At 36.8% G+C, this 24,024-nt stretch overlaps 2 protein-coding genes and 1 pseudogene across 5 annotated transcripts; 2 read left to right on the top strand and 1 right to left on the bottom strand.

Annotated features, from left to right (window-relative positions):
- Positions 1-1,102: 1,102 nt before the first annotated feature.
- LOC132624738 (protein NRT1/ PTR FAMILY 2.13-like) lies at positions 1,103-2,752 on the top strand (annotated as a pseudogene).
- A 567-nt stretch (positions 2,753-3,319) lies between these two features.
- On the top strand, positions 3,320-17,729 carry LOC132625041 (uncharacterized). 4 transcript variants are annotated; one of them, XM_060339808.1, is made up of 18 exons: positions 3,320-3,476; positions 3,703-3,819; positions 4,405-4,478; positions 6,459-6,524; positions 6,739-6,810; positions 7,774-7,846; positions 8,371-8,408; positions 8,508-8,615; positions 12,512-12,631; positions 12,723-12,803; positions 12,917-12,985; positions 14,602-14,679; positions 14,788-14,934; positions 15,962-16,069; positions 16,396-16,464; positions 16,577-16,639; positions 16,746-16,900; positions 17,086-17,729. In XM_060339808.1, the coding sequence occupies exons 2-18, from the start codon at positions 3,783-3,785 to the stop codon at positions 17,561-17,563; spliced, it is 1,836 nt and encodes a 611-aa protein (XP_060195791.1). In that variant the 5' UTR covers positions 3,320-3,476; positions 3,703-3,782; the 3' UTR covers positions 17,564-17,729. The 4 variants fall into 4 exon arrangements, with proteins under 4 accessions (XP_060195791.1, XP_060195790.1, XP_060195789.1 ...); XM_060339807.1 differs by having other exon boundaries at positions 14,788-14,952; positions 16,749-16,900; XM_060339806.1 differs by having other exon boundaries at positions 14,788-14,952.
- Positions 17,730-19,310: 1,581 nt separating this feature from the next.
- LOC132622180 (F-box protein At5g39250) lies at positions 19,311-23,374 on the bottom strand. The gene is made up of 2 exons (XM_060336730.1): positions 23,210-23,374; positions 19,311-20,609 (listed from the first exon to the last, which is right to left on the bottom strand). Exon 2 carries the CDS (start codon positions 20,282-20,284, stop codon positions 19,532-19,534), a length of 753 nt encoding a protein of 250 aa, XP_060192713.1. The 5' UTR covers positions 20,285-20,609; positions 23,210-23,374; the 3' UTR covers positions 19,311-19,531.
- Between the last annotated feature and the right edge of the window lie 650 nt (positions 23,375-24,024).

Raw genomic sequence — 24,024 nt, 5'->3', positions numbered from 1 at the left:
ATTGCCTTTTTTTGGGTGGTATTTAAATTTTGCCCCTCATATTTGTGGTCTTTAAATTTTGCCCTTCGGCTAAAATTCATAGGTTCCGGGTTCAAACCCCCGCTCAGTCAAAAATTTTAAAAAAATTTGCAACACACAGTTTAAATTTCGCTATGCCCCCTCCGGCAGACTTTTAGTCATGTTTAACTAAAAGTCTGTCGGAGGGGGCAGACTTTGCCTTGAAGCATATATACGTATTTTTTTCAAAAAATTTCAAGGTAAACTTTTAGTAATGCCTTAACTAAAAGTGTGCCCCATAAAACATAACTAAAAGTATGCCCCATAAGGCGTAAGTTTTCCTTAAGGCATAACTAAAAGTTTGTCTTATAAGGCAAAGTTTAAATTTTGCTATGCCCCCTCCGGCAGACTTTTAGTTGTGTTTAACTAGAAGTCTGCCGGAGGGGGCAGACTTTTCGTTGTGTTTAACTAGAAGTCTGCCGGAGGGGGCAGACTTTTAGTTGTGTTTAACTAAAAGTCTGCCCTCTCCGGCAGACTTTGCCTTGAAGCATATATATATATATATATATATTATTTTTTTTACTTTTCAAGGTAAACTTTTAGTTATGCCTTAATTAAAAAGTGTGCCCCAAAGACATAACTAAAAGTATGCCCATAAGATGGAACTTTTCCTTAAGGCATAACTTAAACTTTGCCTTATAAGGCAAAGTCTATGCCTTAAGAAAAGTTCTTGCCTTATGGGGCATAATTTTGTTATACCTTAACTAAAATTCTACCCCATAAGGCATAACTAAACTATGTCTTAGGAAAAATTCTGCCTTATGGGGCAGACTTTTAGTTATGCCGGATCCGACATAACTTTAGCTTTTCCTTAAAGATTGTATGTTGGATCCGGCATGCACTCCCCAGTCCTGCCTTGCGAAATTATTTTTTTATTTTATGCCTGAGCGGGGGTTCGAACCCAGAACTTCATGTATTCGCCCACCTTTCAAAGCAAAGGGCAAAACCTAAAGACCACAAATATGAGGGGCAAAATTTAAAGACCACAAATTTGAAGGGCAAAATTTAAAGACCGCCCCAAAAGAAGGGCAATCCGCGCAAAAAAATGAACAAATTACAGATGGGTTTTCTAGCAATGGGCCTATGATTTTTGTCCATTGGGTCTGGTGGAATAAGGCCTTGCGGCATTCCATTTGGCGTGGACCAATTTGATTCAACAATATGTGAAGGAATAAAAGGGATTGCTAGCTTCTTTAATTGGTATTACACTTACTCTTGGTGTATATTAAGATTCCGTGAGCTGGGTAATTGGATTTGGCATGCTTATGGTGCTCATGTTCTTGTCTCTCATTTTATTTTTCATGGAGAGGAAAGTGTGTGTTTATGTGAAGTCCGAAGGCAGTATTTTCTCAAGCATCATTCAGGTTTTTATCGCGAATAACAAAAAATGTAAGCTTAATCTTCCAAATGAGCGTGAGAGTGACATGATCTTTTATGATCCCCGTTACTAGAAGGGTCCATCGTGAAGAAACTTTCTTTGACCAATAAGTACAGGTAAATTCATTGGCTTAGCATTTTATTTAATTGTTACTTAGATTCAGCCTTTAAACTGTTTTTATATTATGAAAGTTGTTAATTAAAACTTAAAAGTAACGTTGACTAGAGTAAATGTTGAAGTGGAATTTGGCTAGTATCAATTTTCTTGGAGTTATTGCCAACATACTATTATTGGTACAACGAATAGACTACTCAAAAGCTAACACAAATTAAATGTCAATTGTAACAAAAACGAGTAATCAACTACAGTTGGTTAAATTACATCGAGTACAGTGTTTATGATATAACTTAAAATTTTGCCTATTAAGATAGTATACTTCTTTCAAATTAATAATTATCCAAGTTATCTAGTTCGAAGTTCTCACTTAATATTGTTTTCACCCAGATCCTTGCACAAAGTAGCTATAGTGATGGAGAATGAAGTTAACACTGATGGTGCTAGTTTAAAAAAATGGAGATCATGCAGCATTCAACAAATTGAAGAAGTAAAATGCTTTTAAAAAATAATCTCAGTTTGGGCAACCGGGATCATTTGTTTCCTAGCCATGGCGCAACAAGGTACATTCATAATGTCACAAGCTTTAAAAATGGTCCGTCACCTCGGCCCCAAATTCCAAATTCTAGTTGGTTCTCTCTTTTATCAATGATCATCGTAGGAATATGATTTCCTATCTATGACCGACTCATCTTGCCATCCATCAAAAAAAATCACGAAAATCAAAGGCAGGATCACTTTGTTACAAAGAATTGGAATTGGCATTCTTTTCTCGATTTTGTCCATGGTTGTAGGGGGGCTAATTGAGAAAGTGGAAAGGAATTCAGCTACAATGCATAATAATCGTGATGGCAATGCCCCTATTGCAGTCATGTTAGCTCCACAACTAATACTTATGGACTTACCGAGGCTTTTAACATTATTGGTTAGATTGAGTTTTACGACAAGGGGTTTCTTGAGAATATGAGTAGTGTGGCTAATTCTCAGTTTTCTTGCACGGTGACTGTTGCAAGTTATTTAAGTAGTTTATTTGTGAACATTTTGCATACAACCACAAGGCGTCATGAGCATCCAGATCGGTTAACAAATGATATTAATGTTAGTAGAGTTGAGAAGTACTACTATCTTATTGCAGGATTAGGGGTGTTGACTTTGTCCTACTTTATTACGTTGCTCGTCGATATTAGTACAAGACTAGATTAGTAGTTGATGACGGGATTAAGGCTTATTCTAATGTCCATGAACTTTATGACATGAAGCATTAAGCAACCCAACCTGTGCTTAGTTACATATTAGTGCACCTAGCTATTTGATTAGTGTACATGGGCGGCTTAATGGAATTGGTGGCCTAAAGTCAAATCTAATAAGAAGTCTCAAATATATTAAAGAAAACTAGCTTCTGCATTCGCCACACGTGCATCACATGTCAATTAATAAATATATTTTAAAATCACATATAACACCTAACTTTACTTTTAGTAACTATTTAAAATGGGTCCCCGAAATTTAAGGGTGTGAAACACTTTGACTTAATGGATTGTGTATAGAGCCGACCTCGAATATAATCACTATAGTATGTGCTTGGAAATATATTGCACGCGTTTAAAAAGAATCGATAGAAAAGGACAAAATTCAAAGCTATGAGAAATCAATCTGATTAATTTGATTTGGTTCCAATATTCTAAAATCTACTTAATTTGATTTTTTTAATTTTATTTTATAAAAATATCAACCCAAACGAAGCATGAATACCTCTAAATTCTAATTACACACAACAAAGGGCATTTTAGTCAATATAAGAAAAAGAGTATCTTATGCAGGGAAAACCGAACAACAACAACTGATTTGAAACCTTAGGGTTCCCTAATCTCCAATTACCTCGGACTGAGAGTTCATTGAAAGACTTCAACTTTTACAAGAGGCTAAGGTAATTAGTTTTTTTTTTTATACAAACAATTCATACAGTTATCATGCTCTTATGACTAATAAAATACCTCATCCACTAGTTTTTGTTCAAGGAAGAGAGTGGGATAAAAGTTACAATCTTTGTGATTTTGTTTACAAGACGAGTTGGAATGCCATAATTTTGTTTGCCCAAAGTGAAATTGAGAATTTTAGTGCAGTTTTTTTTAATGCAAATTATTGAACTGCAGGCAAAAGCATAGCTCATTACTGGTAGAATCCTAAAAAAGCTGAAAAACACTGTCTTTTAGGGTTCACTGGTTGATTGAATATGAGCAGGTTGATTGAGCATCACCCAGCAAATAATAGTAAGCCCCCCTTTTTGTAAAAAATATATTTTTAATTTCTTTTCAGTTGCACACACACTTTTATGTACTGTGTAGTACTCCGTCCGTCCCAAATACTTGTCATGTTTCACTTTTTGAGAGTCAAACTACATGAACTTTGACCAACATTTTAATATATATTTTGTCGATATGAGAAGAATTGCAACATATAGTACTTTTGGTGTAGTTTTTGAATGTTTAAATTGTAATTTTAAAATATTGAATTGATCTAATATAATTTAGCTCCCAAAATTAGTCAAATTGACTCTCAAGAAGCGAAACATGACAACTAATATGAGACAGAGGGAGTATATATGAATTCACTAGAAGCTGGTTCTCAAGTTGTGATCTTTGAGACATCTCCAATAATAAATGGTCAATGTGGTAAGAACATGTTTAATGATCTGTATTTATGCTGTATAGAATCCTTATCCGCCTCTCTTATGGAGGGGATGTAATTCCTTGTTGCAGTTACCTTTCTACGCAAGGTTTCAATGTGGGTTTTGCATGCTTACAAAAGGTGGTTTTGACTTTTAATGGGTTGAACTTCTTTTTCTGGCTGAGCAGAACAGGAAATGAAAGGGACAGAGGTTTTTGTTGGTGGTTTGGCCCGTACTACCACTGAAAGCAAAATTCATGAGGTTTGTTTCAGATTTATGTTACGTGGTCTATTTGGTTCTTCAATTTCATTTTTTTCATTTTATTTTTTGGGTTCAAGTTTGTATTTTACATTTGTATATCGGAAATAGCCTCTCTACCTGGCAAAGTAGGGGTAAAATCTGCGTATACCCCACCCTCCCCGGACCCCACTTGTGGGAATATACTTGGTATGTTGTTGCTGTTTGTTTTTTACATTGAGCTTGTTTTGATAATCTTCTTTATGTGGATAAAATAAGTAAATATTATTAATTGGGTCAGCACTGAGTAATTGCTAAGAGTTACAAAAAATGCATAAAGGAAGTCCTAAAGAACAAATGTGTTATCTACATTGTTAACAATTTTTAACTTATCAGACGACATTATCTTTAAAATGTTTTATACCAAAAGCTAGGTCAGTTAAAAACTTATACATCAGTATATGGCTAGGGTAAGTTTCACCATCATAACACATCTGGGTGCTTCACTCGGTGGAGTCCACACAATTCATATTGAGATTGTATCATTGTAAACGGAATCTTGTGCAGAGTCTTTCATGTGTTCCTACCAGTTGCATGGAGACAGGTATATCCACAGTCCTTTGACATTACTCAATGGATCTCAATTAGATTTTTTTGGTCCCATAACTCCCTTGCCACCCTACAATGTAAAAGAGATGATTAGTATCCTCGATATCCTTTTCATACATAAAACACCTATAACATGGGAGAAAACGTCTCATTCTCTTGTTGTCCTTGAGTGAGGTATGCATAATGTAAAACGTCCAACTAAAGCTTGTGACTTTGGGTGAGCTTTACCTTGCATAACAGTTGCCATTTGCCAAGGCCAGTCACTGGATGCTTCAGCAGATTATGATAGTGTGAGTGTATGACTTACTAAAAATTCATATCTCCGTCTCACCTATTTAGTAAACCATAATCCTACTTAGCATCCTTCTTACGGCTTCCATAGCCAGAACAAGGGAAGTAGAAAGGCCATCTCCCTGTCTCCTTCATAACTTTGATTGACTCTTCAAATTGTTTCCTTGTGTGTGGTTGTTGCTCATACTGTTCTCTCACCTTAGGTATTTAAAGTTAGTCTAGCCAGTCTGTTAAACTAGTTAGTATTTTAGGCTAAGTCTCCTATTGACTTGAAGGATTAGAGTTAGGCTAGATTGCTTATTCAGTCAAAGGGTTTAATTCACTGAATTTTAGGGATGACTAGTTTTCTGCTGTCTTTGAGGGCTTGGTTGGGTCATTTTTTGAGCAGATCATACTTCTTTCGAGGCAAGTGGGTTTATTCTTCTAATCTTGGCAGTAGGTAAAGACTTTAGCTCTTTATGCTACAATTTTAGGTATAATCATGAATATATTTCAGGTTCCACAAACAGCCCCTTATTATGTTAATGACACAAACAATTGCTCCTTTTACTCGTTATATTATAAATTGTTATTCTCATGAACTATATTACATAATGGAGATAAGAGAGGCTTGCTCTAGTGGTTGAGCACCTCCACCATCAACTGGTAGGCTGAGGGTTCCAGTCACGTTGGAGGATAAGTGGGGACACTATTGATCCTCCTGATGGGGTGGGGTGGGAAAAAAATCACAAAATGGATATTGTTCTAACTTCTAATAATTAATATTGTTCTAAATAAACTATATGGTACCGTTATTGTTTGGCTCCTTTATTCCTCTCTTGGGGGAAAATTGTTAAACTTAGTTATGCCCTTGATCAGTTTTACCTAATTACAGTATGCACTTGCAAATCTATTTTTCTTGACTCTACTTTAATCTTTAAAAAACTAACAGACCACTCCTATGGGAAAAGCTAGTGTTTTTGGGTTTAGGGGGTACAGGAACATAATGGTAAGAAAAATGTGATTAGAGCTGGACTTCTTATTGTCAATGATTCGTAACTATCTTATATTATCACTCTGTATTTGTGTCAGATTATCTGTCTATAAAACATCTGCATTTTACAGGTATTTTCTTCATGCGGTGAGATTGTAGAAATACGGTTGATAAAAGACCAGAAAGGCAATCCTAAGGTTGTCAGTATGATCTGCTTATTTGTATTACCTGTAATTTCTTCATGCTTTGCCATCAGACATCTCCCCTCCCCCACCCCTTCCAAAAAAAAAAAAAAAAAGGAAATAAATAAAGAAAGAAAAGCTAAAAGAGAAGGATAAGAAACGAAAAGTGACAGTAGAAAAAGGACGGTTTATATGCTAATGTTGTACCTTTGATTTGTAATGATTACAGGGGTTTTGTTTTGTACGATTTGCAACAAAATATGCTGCTGCCAAAGCTCTGAAGGAAAAATCTGGATATGTGGTAAAAGCCTAACGATAGATGCATTATTTCATTGTCTTGTCTTGATAAACTCTTACATTTTTTCATTGCTATCACTTTGACTTTGTGATGCTGTGTTTTTTTTTTTAATTTTTTTTTTATGTATTTATTTATACCTTTGTGATGCTGTTATTACTCATGTATGTACATAAGAACGACCACTTGCTTGGATAAGCAATAGTATAATATTCCTAGTAACTATCCTAAACTTTTAGTTGATGGCTTACATCCATTTTCAAAGATTTGCGTTCTGTTGATTCAAGAATGGGTCTAAAAGAATATTAAGAAAAAATTGCGCTTTACTTAGAATATAAATTTTTCCCTAGAATAAAAGATTGCCTGTATAACCTTTTTTCAAAAAAAAAAAAAAAAAAAAAAAAAAGAAGAAGAAGAAGAAGAAGAAGAAAAGATTGGCTGTATCACCGACTATTTCTTGACATTTTGACACTTTAACTCATTGCTTGAATATTTTTGTTCATGAAGATAAGCTTGAATCACACATCTTGCTTTCTCGAAAGCTCACGATATGGTTACATTTTTGTTGAGCAATCGATCAGTTCCGAGTTTTTTTTTTCTCTCTCTTTTTCCCTTTTTACTTTCTTTTTCGTTTTTTGGATCTCTATGGACACCTAATTTTGTATTTGTTCAACTATGGACGCCTTTGTTTTGTTAGGATATCTCTTTACTTATTAATTAAGTAGCAAATTGTTTTATGGGCATATTTAGTGCATCTGAATAGGACGTTGAAATGTTTGGAAGATTCTTTACTGTTTCTGCGTCCTAATCCTTGTGACTGCATAAGGTTACGTCTCTCTTAGTATGATATGTTTGGAAGATTCTCAAAGATTGTCATCCTGCTATGAGTCTGGTTGCTTGTATCCTGTTGAACAGTGGGATTTTTCTCTCCCTATCATATTAGATTTATTTTTGTGGCTATTATTTCAGCTGGATGGGAAGAAAATTGGGGTTCGCCCCTCAGTTGAGCAGGACACTCTATTTCTTGGAAATCTTAACAAAGGTTCGTCTCATTTATCTTGAAAATCTTGTTGTCCAAGAGTTATTGCCTGACTTAACTAGGGTCTTTCTGTGACACTGGAGGAGTTCTATAATGACAATATCAAGTTACATTCAAATGCCTTATTTAAAATGTGAAGATGCCATTACATTGAAGATATTTTGAACTTACAAGAACTTAGCATTATCTTACAATTTTATGGGCTGATCTTTCATAAATATCCATCGTCTTGCTGCTATTCTGGTTATGTGGGTGCTATATGATAATTGGCTGTTCACGCTTGTAGTTTATTACGGTGTACTCTATTATCTGTATTATGAATTTGACAGTTCAATTGTCTCCTTTTTTTCCCACTTATTTTGGGCTTTATACTCTTGTAGTTAAATAGGATACATTTTCTTCCCTGGAATTGTGAATTTGAGCCTTAAATTATCTTCCTTGCACTTATATTTTCGTTGCCACTTGAGCAAGAGACAAGTTTTCTTTGTCTATATGCATTCCTTATTGCTTGTTTGGATTATTTCAAGGTTGGGGTGCCGAGGAATTTGAGAGTATTGTGCGCCAGGTACACCTTTTAACTGCTTAAAGTGCGTTTTTTTTCGTCTCTCGAAATATTGTTTGAATACCCATCTCTCTCTCTCTCTCTCTCTCTCTCTCTCTATAGGTTTTTCCAGATGTTGTATCTGTTGATCTTGCAATTCTTGGAGATGTCCAACCTGGTCAGAAGCAGCGGAATCGGGGATTTGCCTTCGTGAAATTCTCATCTCATGCTGTAAATGCCTCTTTCTATGTTTAACATTATTAATTAGTATTCGGGTTGTTGAGTTTTTTTAACCTTGTTGTAACATCACTTTTCCTCATGTTGTTGCATCTTAAATACTACAGGATAGAAGCTCAGGTTCGTGGTTTTGATTCTCAGTTCCCGAACCATTTGAATGCCTAGATTGAGAAATCTCCCAATATGAAATAAACTCTCAGACATGTTATTAACCTCACCTTATAAAAAAAACACTCTCAGACATCTTATTACAGATTGGTAAATTGAGCTTTAAAATAAGACGCTAGCATTCTTTGCGATCTATAACATATGACTGAAATGCATACGAGATATTCTAAAACGTGAAACAAAAGCTGCAAAAATTGTTCTCTACAAAATTTGGTACACCACATGGAAATGTTACGTGTGCTTATGAGAAACTCTTTAAGAATTGGTAATTAATGTGATTATTAGAAATTAAAAAGGACAAACTAAAAGACGTTCCACATATTAATATGAATTGTAAGATATTGTTGACCTAAACTGGTAAAGTGCTATCATCTTTTTGCACTTCTTATGTAGTTTTGACTTTTAGTATCTCCAGAGCTGCTATCTCTATATGGACTTCCAAAAACTCCTGATGACATCTCATCATTGATGTCTTCAATGTTCTAGTGTCCATGTTTTCATCTATAACTTGGAGTATACCTATGATGTTGATGGATCATAAGTTCTTAAGTGCTATCGCCTCAATTTACTGTCACTTGTTCCCTGAAACAATATGCTTTCCCTCTGTGTTACCTTAGTTTACTGTTAAGTTGCTTATTCCCGAAACAATACATTTTTCTTGTCTGGTGCAAGTAATATCAAAGATGATATGTTGTTAATAGATTCCTTGTCCTTTCCTTCAACGTATTAATGTATTCCTCTTTTCTTTTTATTTTATAGGATAAAGTATTAGTTTTATTGCTTTAAAAAGAAAAATACAAAAGGCAGAGAGCATTCTTTACAAGAGTATCTGACTATTCATGCTAACTGTTACCTCATAGGTACTTCAAAGTTTAAACATTTATAAGAAACAGAGAAGTCTCCTAGTCTTTACATAAAGTAATTTTCATTCCTTAAAGCTCGTAGATTTCACTCTCTATAAAGGGCAGCCCGGTGCACAAAGCATCCAGCATTAGCAGGGTCTAGGGAAGGGCCGCACCCCAAGGGGTGTGATGTAAACAGCCTACCCTAATGCAAACAACGGTTCGAACCCGTGACCTATAGGTCACACGGAGACAAATTTACCATTGCACCAAAGCTTCCCTTCACTTTCTATATTGTCCACATTAGTCAGGGGGTTCAATTTCCATGCTCTGCTTCTCCTCCTTCCAGTCCTACATTTGTATCATGATTTTAACGGTGCTCGGAATCACCCAACCAATTCCAAGCTTTTACCATAACAGATGTGCCACTTGACTGTAGTAATAGATAATTCACATCCTCCCCTGCCTTCTTACACATAAAACTAGATAATCTGGTTGATCTTCCTTTTCCTCAAAAATTTACTGTCACTATGACTTCACATGCAATTTTTTTTTTTTTGATAAGGTAAATTTTATTAAAAGGTACCAAGATGGTCCTTAAAAAAAAAAAAAAAAAAAAAAAAAAGAAGGTACCAAGATGGTACAGAATTACAACAAAAACAGCCCCTGCCATACCAGAGAAACTACAACCTTATTGTGGAAAGGAACATTCCGTGTCTCATCTCCACATCTCCTGATGTGTGATTGAGATTCTCAACTTAGACAACAGGTCAAGGAGGTTTTGGGTTCTTCAACTTTCCAATACTGCAGCTTCCTAGAATCCTTCTTTCCACGGATCTGTATAATAAAAATTTGTTTATGTTGACAGGAGATTGAGTAAATAGCTGGACAAGTGATGGACAGAGAAATCACACATCTTTCTCCAGCATTGAGAAGGGCTGAATTCCCCATTTGAAATTAACATTCCCTGTAAACTCCTATCATAGTTTCATTATATGCTGCCACCGGCCTCCCCCTATGTGGCATGGAAATCTAAGCAGTCTCTGACCACCTCTTAAACTCCATATTTTGCTTGCTATGGCACATTTCCATAATGCCAGAATTGTATGATGAACCTCCATATCCACTTTCCTAGTGGAGCCTTGTTAAAGACCCTCAGCTCTTTCACACCCTTGCAAGAAGTTACTATCTTCCTTATGAGTGGATACTTTCTACTGTTCTTGTTGAGACCCTCAAGAAATTTCCTCGTTTTCTCTTAAAATATTCCACTATTGCTGTGGATATGTGCATCAAAGACATGTAGTACGTGGAAAAGCTAGACTGTGTACTTTGCTCAAAACCTCCTTCCTTCGTTAGGCAAGTACGTCTTTTACATCCTTCTAAGGTTTTCTTAACCTTCGCCATTGCCGGATTCCTTGGCACACAGTTTCTGATTTGCCTCCAAGGGTAAACCCAAATATCAAAGGCGATTTATCTATGCACTTGAAAATCTGTACAAGCTGCTTAATATTCTCTACCTTTGCTTTCGAGCTAATATGTGGCCAACATCTTGAGTAATTTGTAAAGCAAAAAATAACACGCTTTGGGTGCATTACTTTCCTTGATGCTTCTATTATTTCTTGTGGATACCAGAATCTTGTGATTCTTGCAAAACTTGTAGCTATATATATGTGAGATGCCCAACCATTCAAGTACATCATTGCCGACTTGATAGACACTAACGTTCAGCCACTGATAACATTGGTAGATATAAATATTTTTATATCTCATATGAATCAACTATATCTCAAATCAAATTAGTTGGGTCGGCTATGAATCCTCTATATCCCTTTCGTTTTATTTGGGTTGATTTCATTCCAGTACTAAAATATTTTTTTTAAAGTAGAGATTCCTATAACTAAATGTTTTTAAAATTTTACACTTCTCCCTATAGTGGCATACAAGTATCTAACCAGGAGGAATCAAACCAACTCTTTATCGGTGCACAGTCTATCTTTTATGTTGATTTCTGGTCTTACCTGTGACACTTTCATGTTTTATATAGATAACACTCACAAAATGTGTAAATGGGCACTCTATTTAAGTTATATTCTGGAATCGAAGTTTCTGTTATTTTCTTGAATCCTCTAGCTGTTAATAAAACTTATAGATGCTTATTCATTAATGATTCAATTGTACCTAAGTAGCTCTGGAACAATCGGTACTCTTAAATGAAGCTATAATCTTATGGATATTAGCTCTTATTTATCAAAAGATACAGAGGATTTCATAAACCGAACCCATCTAGTTTAGGATGAAGGCATAGTTTTGTTGAAATAAAAAAGAAGTGCTAATATCCATAAATCCCAGTCTCAATGTGGTGTCTCATTTTCGATGCTATAATGTCAAGCTGTGTCTCCACCTCTGCAGGATTTGAGATTGCTTCTAAGTGAGAAACCAAACTTTGTTAATCCTCGACTATGAACTAACCAACTTCATATGATTATGTAATCTGCTCAATTTACGGCTAGTTTGGCCAAAATATCTTCATCGTGGATTGGAACCCTCAGTTGGCCTTTAATCTATTGCCTTTCGTGGGCTAAAATCATTGTATCTTGCTGTGCAAGTTCATAGTTCAAAACTTCGGTAAAAATCAGTGCAGAAGGAATATGCAGTAATTCATACTTAAAACTCCTAAATTTGTCCTTGTCTGCTCCACTTAAACTGCTTCACTGTCATGTTGCCCAAAACTCTTGAATGTAGTGCAGTAACCATTGGTCCCTGCCAAATAAATAATTCAATAAAATCCAATACTTCCATCCCATTATGAATATGATACTCTAATGAAAACAATCCTGTAAGATCCCAAATATAAACTTCCTTCAAAATTCTCAATCACAGGCTGCGGCTCGTGCTTTTCGGGTAGGCTCCCAATCTGATTTTCTCATAGGTGGCAAGTTACATCCATCTGTACAGTGGGCTGAGGAGGAACCTGAAGTTGATCCTAATGAACTTGCTCAGGTTTTTTCCACTCTTCCTTTTTTACGATACGTAGAGAATGAAAATCCTTAGATTTCTGTTATTTTCACCTGCCCTTCGTTTGGATTGTCAGATCAGAACAGCCTTCGTTAGAAATGTACCTCCCGGTGCCGATGAAGATTACTTGAAGAAGCTCTTTCAGCCCTTTGGCAATGTATTATACCTTGCGGTTCCATTTTGATGTTTTGCCTGTTAGTTGCATTCAAAATTTCAAAAAATTCGGACTCTCTGATGACATCTACCATAAATGTGGTTGATATATCTCAGGTAGAGAAGGTAGCTCTATCCACGAAGGGTAGTTCCACCATTGGATTCGTTTACTTCGATAATCGATCTGTAAGTTTAGCCGCTATCATTGTTAGTATGAGTTTGACTTTGTTTCTTGGAGTTGATCAATATGGCATTTGTGTGTAAATCTCTTCAACTTGTGGATGTCCAACTCCTACTCCAATTACTAATTTCCCTTCCCCTGTAATTTGTTGAATGCTACCTTTTTTTGTTTTGTCCTCTGGCAACTTTTAGGCACAAATCGTTGATTTCTTATAATCAATTACTAATTTCCCTTCCCCTGTGTCGCTTGCATTATTTCATTGCAATATCGTTTTGAATCTTTTAACCTTATCTGACTCCCTTTTTATGCTTCTATTGAGCCGAGGGTCTCTCGGAAACAGCCATCCTACCTTGGTAGGAGTAAGGTCTGCGTACATTCTACCCTCCCCAGACCCCACGATGTGGGATTTCACTGGGTTGTTGTTGTTGTTGTTGTTGTATGTATATCAAAAGTGAAATTATCTTAATTTGTCTGATTGTAAAGTCTTCAAGATAAAAAAACCTATAATAAGTAAACAAATTGACCATTTTTGAATTTCAAATTTGGGTTAAAGTTCATCCAGAATGTGTTCTTCAACACGTAAATACGTAATGATTAAACATTTTTAGTTTTCAGGGATGGGCACTGGAAAATTGAGCCATTGTTGAGTGATGGCTATTTGACCACTGTGATAACCAAGTTTATATGTTCTAGTTCTTCTCTGTTTTAAAATATTACCATACCTCAGCAATTTCCTAGAAGTACAGAAATTTGTGGTACAACTTTAATCTTATCTAAGAGGGGTTTTTTATCCCCTTGTTTTCAGGGGAAAGTATAATGTGGAAAGAAACAAATTTAGCTTCTTTTATCCAGATAGCAGATTGAAGCTATCTTTTATCCCCTTATATTTTCTTCATTTCAAGTTAAATGACATTGTTCCATTGAACTCAATTTTTCTTTTTCTTTTGAGGACTGGTGTTTTCTTAGTCAAGAAGTCATCTATAAGCCCACAAAAGTTTGTCAGTGTCGACTTGATTAAAATTAATTTGTCAGTTTCGGTTGGTCATTCAAATTATAAACTCGTACCTACAAGTACCAAATCGCATGTCAATCATATTTCCTGAATCTATGATGCCTTTTCTTGTCTTCTTCATATTTAGTGAACTCCTAGCACAGTAAATCCTCTCAAGTCTCTTACTCCCAAGTGATGTTAAGAGGTAAACTGCTTGTGCCTGGTCAACTACACGAGATTAGCTGGTAGGCAATTTTGAAGCTGATTAAGGGGGTGTGACAATTACCTTAACCATCAGTATTCAATGGAGTGAGCTAATGTTAGGGGACCTATGTAGTGAGGGGCTGAGGGCTCACGAGGCAAATTCAATGGGCAGTGGGAGAAGGGAAATGATGTTGTCAAAGGGAAATTGTCTGTATACCTGGAGGGGTGTGTGAGAGAGTAACAGACAGTTTGGCTATAGTGCCAAGCGGACTATCAGTTCAGTGGGAAAATCTGACTTTATTAGGGAGAATTAGAAATCCAAATAAATAGGGACCATTGCAATTTTGCTTCTATTAAAGCTAACATTGTCTTTTTTTTTTTGTTTCCTTTCCTGCCCCCATTTTCCTCCCAATGCTATGAGGATAGGATCTTGACAATGCTATTAAGGCGTTGAATGAGAAAACTATACAAGGGCCAATGGGAGGTCCCCCATGCAAGCTTCAGGTGATTTTTATCCTTTCTAGTTTTCATAAGTTGTCCGGGCTGATGGCTTCAACAATAGCTTACGGATATGTAAGCCTATATTGGTGATTAATTATGATTTGCTAACAGGTCGAACTTGCGAGGCCAATGGACAAGAACAGGAAACGAGGTCGTGAGGATCCAAAAATGTCCAGTAACAATGAGAGTCATTCCAAGCTTTTGAAGAATGATCCAAATGTTGAGATGGTTGGGGCTCCTAAAATAACTGCTCAACCGGTGATGCACCAATCAGATGTTAATTTCTTTTTTAATATTTCCGACGTCTCTTTTCTTTAAAATATCTAAAATGCTGGCTGTTCAATCTTGCAAATGTTTACTGGTACAATTTCCTTGAAAATTAAGTAAAAGCAGTTCTGACAGAAATTTCCTGCGCTTGCGTTGGGCAAAGCTTATTTGTAAAATGATGCTTCTACCCTTGTAGTCTGTCATCATTTCTTCTTTTCAAATATGCAAGAGACAGCAACTACTATTATGCCTCAATCTCAAGCTAGTCGGGGTCCCCATGTGAATTTACGCCATCTATTACACTCTATTAACCCATTTAATTGGATATTCTATAACATGGAGTTCCGTGGTATTAGAGGTTCTCTAAATCTGCATGGATTCATGCGACTGTAGGTCTTTGAGATAATCTCATTCTTTGTCATTCTAGGTCTTTGAGACATCTTTATTCTATGTGATTTTAGGTCTTTGAGATAACTTCATTTTATGTGATTTTAGGTCTGCCTCATTTTGTTTGGAGGTCTATGTTGGACATGAGGAGAGCTCTCATTTTATTCTCTATTCGTGCTACTTGCACCTTATGTTGTATGTGGTCATTCCTGATTTTCTTTAATCTTGTATGTTGACACATTATTCTTAACATTAGAATTTCTCCAACACTTATATTGTGGATATGGGACCTTAGAGGACCGACGTTCACTCCCATATAACAATGCTGGTCTAACAACCATTTTATTGAACTTGCCTTTTGCTCTTGTAAATATCCTCCTAGCGCATAATATTCTGGTAGCACAACCATGGAGGTTTGGTGGGATGGAATATACCATATCAAGAAAATATAACAAGAATAATAATATTGAATTTAGTCTTCTGAGCATAAATGCTTGAAGCTAGTCTGTAAGTTATTTTATTATCAGCTGCATGATTGAACTGTTTGAGCTCATTTTGATTAGAATGGTTGATATTTTCTGTACAACTCTGAATCTGTCGTCTTATGCTTTGATTATATTTCTTCAATCAGGAAATGAATTATTTGGATCCTTATGAAGCTGCTGTAATCGCACTACCTGTGGTTGTCAAGGAGCGTTTAGTTCGGATCTTACGGCTTGGTATTGCTACTAGATATGATGTAAGTTAACAGACGGACTCTACTTCCCGAAGTAGTAATTCTGTAATTTTGTCTGTATTAGTTCATTGTTGTAGTGCGCGAGTTGTGTAGTAAATTGTACAAATACATGATTTACTTGTATGCTTGTGTGGTCAAACAACTACATAGTTTTTACCTGGTTCGCACATCGCATTGCGAAATCTGCATAAGGTATCACGCAACATAAGCTTTTCTCGTGCTTTATGCAACATCGGTTACCTCATAATAGTTGCTGTAAGGGCTGCCGATTTCTGATGTTGAATGTTGTTTATTACCTAGAATCGGTTTTAAATGTGTTTTATTTTCAGATAGATGTTAAAAGTTTAACCAGTCTTAAGAGGTTGCCCGAGTCAGCTGCCATATCTATTCTTGACCAGGTCTGAAATATTTATACCTCCTGTGAATTTTCTTAGTGAAAATTTCAGTATATTCTAAAGCAATTAAAGATCGATGCTCATGCTTCTGTTTTCCAATGCCTTCCATTTGTAGTTCATGTGGTCTGGAGCTGATATGCAGAACAAGGGAGGATATTTAGCTTCATTAATTTCTAAAGTATGTTATGCGGAGTGCAGATAAGCATCGATTTTTTTATTTTTTTTTACCTTCGTTAGTATAATCTTTTGTGCTCATTATCAAACAAATTCTTTTCTGGACATAGCAGCAGGTTGAAAAACTGGGATTGAAACAGTTCGATAGTAAGTCAAGGATAGACGATGTTGCCTTGAGGGTACCAGAACCAGACAGCATCTCTACAAGAGTTCATTTGCCAGATCTAGATTCATATGCCTCACGAGTACCATTGCCCATGCCTAGGTTAGCTTGCACTTCAATGCACATCATTAGAACTGTGCTGGATGTCTGGATCCAAGACCAGCATGATGCTGGGCAAGCAAAAAAAAAAATTAAAAAAAATCTTGGAATGATAGTATCTTTTGCTGGCTCTTTAATGGAGCCTATTAGTGAGGTAACATGACGACTTTTCTACTCGTTTCTTGCAGGGCTGATGTTTACACATCTCGCTATTCGGCGTATTTAGATCCCGTTCTATCTGCTCGGATGACAGCAAATAGGATGGAGGAAACAAGTTCCAATTTGCAGGCGACTTCGCTTCTGTCTGGTCGGGTGACAACGAGGATGGAGGAAGCAGGTTCCACGTTGCAGTCACTTCTATCCGGCGGGGGGACGACAAGAAGGATGGAGGAAGCAAGTCCCATTTTGCAGGCGGCATCCCTTCCATCTGGTCGGGTATCAAGAATAGATGAAGCAAGTCCCACTTTTCAAGCGACATGGAGCCCGTCAGCTACTACTAATGACAGAGTTGGACTTCATTCACACATTACCGCAACTTCTGATCATCAGCAGACTCGACCACGGATCAGGTTTGATCCCTTCACTGGTGAGCCATACAAATTCGACCCCTTCACTGGCGAGCCAATTGTTCCCGAGAGCTCAAGTCATCATCGAAGCCTGTACTGAACATTTTGAGCATGCTAGTCTACATATGGCTTATTGGCAAACCTATGTGTTCATCCCCAGTTGTAAAATAGCAGCTGTTAGATTATTTTGTTATTATTCTCATTGAGCTCACTGATTATCAAGGTGCTATTAGAAATTTTGGCATAATAATCCCTTTTCAGTTGAAGTCTTTACTATGATCATTGACGTTATTATGGCTTAGTAGAAACGAGCGAGGGTTGTGAAAGGTAAATTCGTTGTTGCTCGCTAACGGGAGAAATAGAAGGATAATGTATAATCTAGGTAACAACTCCTGCACATTGTTTTCAGAAGATACCACAGTTAAAAGTAGTCCGTTTCTCCTGTTGTACTCAGTAACTAGGGATCATACGAACAATCATTTCCACTCGCGACTCCTCTATTTTGCATTGCTAAATTTCCCGATATCCAACTAATCAGCAAACTGATATGCGGATATGATTTTTTGATAACCCAACACTAATCTTCTGTATTTTAACTTCTTACACGTGAAACGAAAACCCCCCTTCTTCCTGGTGTGGGTTGTTCAACCAAAAATTTAAATCTATGGTCTCACATAGAAGAGGGGAGAACTCATTGCTTTCTAGTTGCTTTGCTAACGTTTGATGGGAAGTAAGACTGCATGACCTCTTTTGTCATTTTTTTGCACGGATTGTCCTACAAAGGCACTGGTCTTTAATTTTTGTCCCTCAAATTGCTGGTCTTTACCTTCGCCTAATACTCCATCTAAGATGAATGCTTGGTTTACGTTGGGGAAGAAAGACATGTATATGTGATATTAGATATTGACTAGTGCTAGTTATATATGAAATGAACTAAAAATATATTTAACTACTCTAGGTTTGGGGTTCAAAGTTCGCTCAGTCATACACAAAAAAAATAAAATTCGCAAGGCAGTTTCATAGAAAAATTAGGCCTATTCGAGCAAAAATTAAGCCTTAAGGCATAATTTTACAAAATTCCAACTGAGTATTAAAAAAAAAAATTGCCTTTAATGCAAACCGCCTGATAAGGGAGAGTTTGAGTCAAACTTTGCCTTAAGATAAAGTTTAAAGCTCTGCCTGATAAGGGAGAGCTTGCAGTCAAATTTTACCTGGCGAATCCCAAACCAGCAATTTGAGGGACAAAAGTTAAAGACTAACCCCGAATAAGGACAATCGTGCAAATTGCCATTTTTTTGTTTCACTCCATTTCTTAAGGGTCTAAAAAACCATAATAATAGGTGTTAAATTAAAACAAAAATTTATCCAAAGGGAACTAATTCGAATCGCTACTCTTCCATCCACAAAGCTAAGTATTTGCAGACAATGTTTTGGTACTTTACATAATTTAAAGTAAGACGGTAGTTATTTTCACTACACAGCTCTTCCATCTATTCCTATTTAAAGCATCGAAGAAAAATTTCTTTTTACCTGACCTCTACGGACCCTTCTTTCAAAAGCCGCGGCACTGCCCAACTTCATGGTATGAAGGATACATAGTAGTCTTAAACGACCTTTTCATCCGTTGGAACAGTGGCCAGATAGAGCCAGTATACACAATCAACAAGCAAACATATAAAATATATTGTGCCACTAAATTCAAAAGCAAGAACCAATAGTTCTTTCATCCCCGGGGCAACTCTAAATCAACTATGATAGTCGTACATTTTAAAAACCTTTTAAAAAAATATGCATCACAGGAGTGAAAAAGATTAACAGGTATCGCTGCAGAAGTCATAGACAATTGATACATGAAATGATCTTAGAGGATCTTATTCTGAATTCTTCCACGATGAAACTAAAACTGTATTTCAGAAAAAATAAATTTAAATTGGAATTAGCCATTGTGCATAACTTAAATAGTCATCCATTCTAGCAGCATAACTATGTACAAGATTTAGCCAAAGTGGACATTCTCCAGCTAGGATTGGCCACCTGACGGATATCTAGAAGACAGTCGCCACTGAGTTTACTTCCAGTCCACCATGTCTAGAAGCCACAGGACCTCGTCTTCAGAATTGGCAGCATCACAGAAATCCATCTCTATCCCAAAAACATCAAGTGCGCCCTCGTTACCATGGTCCGTGAACAGCAAAGATATCCATGCCCGAACACCCGATACAAACAAGCAAATAGGAGAGGAGAAATCAAGATAGTCAAAAGCTAAAGCCCGATATGATGTTCGATCGATATAATCAAAAAGGGATTTCTTGATAATGCATGCAACTTTATTTGTATCTTTGCGTCCAACAAGCACAGAGACGCTGACGGTCTGGCACAAAGGAATTGTAAATCTTGGTTCCACAGGTAGAGTCATCTTGTATTCAGGCCCTTCTAAGTGGAACCTAAGCACATCACAGATTCCAGGAGGTGGGATCCGGATTCCCTTCTGAAGAACAGGCCCTGGTACCACATCTGAATAAATTATTTTCTCTTCGGTCCAAATGTCAATGTAGAACTCCAAGTCATTGAAGGAAAGTTTCGGAGGGAGAACAGTCCGGCGATATTGCCGTTTATGAAAGTTCTGAAATAGTTTATAGTAGGTTACAGTAGGAGAAGATGGCCGTTTGCAAATTGATGGCCATTTTTTACAACAAAGACATTTCCAGAAGTAATCATCTCGTGCAATATCTCGCCACTGTTTGCACACTATCATACATGTAGCCAGGTCATTACCCTCCAGAAATGGGAAAACAGCCTTCAGAATTTCTTCACATGCCATTTTGTGCACAACAAGAAACCAGTTGGGAAGAGAAACTCTGCTTTTCAGCTCTTTATAACGATTATGGTAATTCAAAGGTGTGAAAAGATTCTTCAAAGTATATACGTAAATAAAACTTCAACCGAAAAAAAGGTGTGAAACAACAAAACAAGCTGGTAAGAAAATCTGTGTTTTAGCTCTTTAGGAGGTTTATTGTAATAAAAAGGAATCGGCTCTCATGCATCCCAGTTGGGCTCTCATGCATCCCAGTTGAAGCAATCATACTGCACTTCAGAGAAAGGATAGTTCTTCATCTAGGTAAAGACTTGCAGAAGCATGGAATTATCTGCATGCAGAGTTTCAGTTAAAGAAAACTGGTTTCCTTATGCAATAATCACGAGTAAATATGAAGATACCCTAATATCTATGTATAGATTTGGACTAACTCATGCTTAGATGACACAGAATCATGAATAAAGAGAAGACACAAAAGTATGGTTACTGGACAAACAAGGAAGCTATAAAGATATGTGAAATGATAACAAATGAGGATCATTACTACAAAATCTCAAACGCTTCAAGATTACTGGGGTCCCATTTTATCATGACCAAACATCTCAAAATCTACAAGGTTACGGGGTTCCCATTTAAAAAAGACTTGAAATAAATAGAACCAAAAAAAAAAAAAAACTCGCAATGATACGTCCTCCTACATAGAGATTTGCTTGGAAAAGTGTACCTGTGGCGTACATTAGGGTGATCAAGGACATGTATGAGGGAGCCAAAACAAGGGTGAGGACAGTAGGAGGAGACTCAGAGCACTTTCCAATTGTGATGGGGTTGCATCAAGGATCAGCTCTTAGTCCGTTTTTATTTGCCTTGGTGATGGATGGACTGACACGGCAAATTCAAGGTGAGGTGCCATGGTGTATGCTTTTCGCGGACGACATAGTCCTGATTGACGAGACTCGTAGCGGAGTTAACGCTAAGCTGGAATGTTGGAGACATACTCTGGAGTCTAAAGGGTTTACGCTGAGTAGGACCAAGACAGAGTACTTGGAGTGTAAGTTTAGTGAAGCACCTCAGGAGGCTGACTTGGAAGTAAGGCTTGGTACCCAGGCCATCCAGAAGAAAAGTAGTTTCAAGTACCTTGGGTCTATTGTGCAAGGCAGCGGGGAGATTGACGATGATGTCACACATCGTATTGGGGCAGGGTGGATGAAATGGAGGCTTGCTTCCGGAGTGCTATGTGACAAGAAGGTGCCACCAAAACTTAAGGGCAAGTTCTACAAAGTGGTGGTTAGACCGACTATGCTGTATGGGGCGAAGTGTTGGCCAGTTAAGATCTCTCACGTTTAAAAGATGAAAGTTGCCGAGATGAGAATGTTGAGATGGATGTGTGGCCACACCAGGAGTGACATGATTAGGAATGAGGATATTCGGGATAAGGTGGGGGTGGCCTCGGTGGAAGACAAGATGCGAGAAGCGAGATTGAGATGGTTTGGGCATGTGAAGAGGAGAGATACAGATGCCCCAGTGCGGAGGTGTGAGAGGTTGGCCATGGATGGTTTCAGACGAGATAGGGGTAGGCCGAAGAAGTATTGGGGAGAGGTAATTAGACACGACATGGCGCAATTACAGCTTACCGAGGACATGACCTTAGATAGGAGGGTTTGGAGGACCCAAATTAGGGTAGAAGGCTAGTAGATAGTCTCATTATCCGTTCTTATTAGTAGTCGCATTATTGCAATATAATTTCTTGTGCTCCGATTTCTGCTATTATCTGTTATTTCCTGTGCTTTGGTTTTCTTGTGTCATCTGCCCCGATTTTTGCTATTGTCTGTTATTTCCTGTGCTCTGATTATCATGTGTTATCTGTGTCGCTTGCATTATTTCATTTTCATATCGCTTTAAATCTCTTATCCGAATCTCTTAACCTTATCTGACTTCTTTTTATGCTTTTATTGAGCCGGGGGTCTTTCGGAAACAGCCGTCCTACCTTGGTAGGAGTCAGGTCTGCGTACACTCTACCCTCCCCAGACCCCACGATGTGGGATTTCACTGGGTTGTTGTTGTTGTTGTTGTTGTTATTTCCTTCATTAAGCAACGCATACGCACATGGAAATATGCTCTAGATTAGACATGTACAAGCTCAGGCCTTTACAGTTTGCTTATTTATCTGTAAAAACATCAGAATCCATAAACCAGCTTGTAAAAAATTTAAACAAAAAATAGCAAGATTTCATCTTACATCCAAGTAGCTGTCAGCTTTATGAAAACAACAAAGACATGTTATGGTCTTCGAAGTAACTATTGAGTGCTCAGTTTACTGATCAAAGTCCCAGAAAATACTTGAAGAGAAAAGAACACCCCTTTCTGAAAATTACTAAAAAAGGATTTTAAAAATTACCCAAATTAGCAACACCCTAGCAAGCAGTATATGGAAAAGGACAAAGCATACAAATCCAAAAATGAGCAAAACAAAGGTATCTCCAACAACCCACACCAAAAAAAGTTCATTTTTTTTTAGGGCTAGAACAAACAAGTGTAAATTTCTGGGTAAAAAAGGTAATTCCAATAATGAGCAAAACAAAGGTAATTCCAAGAACCCACCCCAAAAAAGGTTCCTTTTTTTCGCTTTTTAAGGCTGGAACAAACAAACAAGTGTAAATTTCTGGGTTAAAAAAAAAACCCCAATTGAAAAAAAATTAAAAAGAAGAAAACCCTAAATTAATAAATACAACAAAAAGAATAACTATAAAAAAAATTAGTCAGTGCGTCGTATGAAATTCATCACTGTTTATTCCGCTCCATCTGAAACCTTAATTCGAATTTACCCTAGATTAACAATTTGTCCTTCTCATTTATATGATGATCATCAATGGAAATTGCAAGCGTAAATCAAACCATTGAAATGAAGAAGCTAAAAATTAAGAGATTAATTACCTCTTTAAAGAAAGAAGACACGTCATCGGAAATTACTCGCCGGTAATCGAAAGAGAAAATGATTAGCAAACTTTGATTTTTAAGAGAGACAGATTTGTGTGGATATGTCTTACATAAAACCAACTGCGGACCCTTTGGATTGGGCTCTGTGGGTCCCATCTTTCTTGATTGTAGTTATCCAACGGTGCAGGATAATTCAACGTTTTTAATTTCGTATGCTGCTGATGCACCAGATTGTAGCCCTTTTATCCCCTCAGCTGGTGCCACAACGGCTGCGTTTCATCGCGTCCTACTTTTGGTTTAATCTGCTACTGAAAATAATTGTTTCCATTCCTTTGGTAAAAAAATAAAATTACATTATTATTATTATTATTATTATTATTATTATTATGCCATGAATGGACCAATCTGTATTTATTAAGTTTCATCATCTTATGTTATTTCATAATGCTAATTGCTAGGAGACTAGGAACAAATTTATCTTTTTAAAATAAAATAAAAAACTAATCTGTGCCTCGAATTCTGTACAAACATAAATTGAAGGGAGTTATATACAAATTAAAATTATTAGGAGATATATTTTCAAATGGAACATATCTGTTATTTCTACAATTTTCTTCTTCTGTTAATTTGTTTAATTAGAAAACAGTCCCGTGCTGGTTTAGCTTCGTTACTAGTACGTTTTTGTAAAACTTACACAAATAACTACCTTTTAACAGCTTCTAACAAGCTATAGCTATAAGTTGAAGATTTACAATTCGTAGCGGCTTTTGGCTGTATGTCAGTTGTATCTCGCGTTTTTGAAATACAGTGAA

Source organism: Lycium barbarum, chromosome 12 (genome assembly GCF_019175385.1).
Source record: "Lycium barbarum isolate Lr01 chromosome 12, ASM1917538v2, whole genome shotgun sequence".
Classification (NCBI taxonomy): Eukaryota; Viridiplantae; Streptophyta; class Magnoliopsida; order Solanales; family Solanaceae; genus Lycium; species Lycium barbarum.
The sequence above is the reverse complement of the archived record's forward strand: the minus strand, read 5'-3'. Positions and strand labels throughout refer to the sequence as shown.

Bases quoted from the DNA above. Each gene is read 5' to 3' on its own strand.
- LOC132622180 (XM_060336730.1), bottom strand. From the start codon at position 20,284: ATGGCATGTGAAGAAATTCTGAAGGCTGTTTTCCCATTTCTGGAGGGT.
- LOC132625041 (XM_060339806.1), top strand. From the start codon at position 3,783: ATGAGCAGGTTGATTGAGCATCACCCAGCAAATAATA. The intron at 12,632-12,722 runs GTTTTTTCCACT...TTGGATTGTCAG, and splicing joins ATCCTAATGAACTTGCTCAG to ATCAGAACAGCCTTCGTTAG. The intron at 16,465-16,576 runs GTCTGAAATATT...TTCCATTTGTAG, and splicing joins CCATATCTATTCTTGACCAG to TTCATGTGGTCTGGAGCTGA.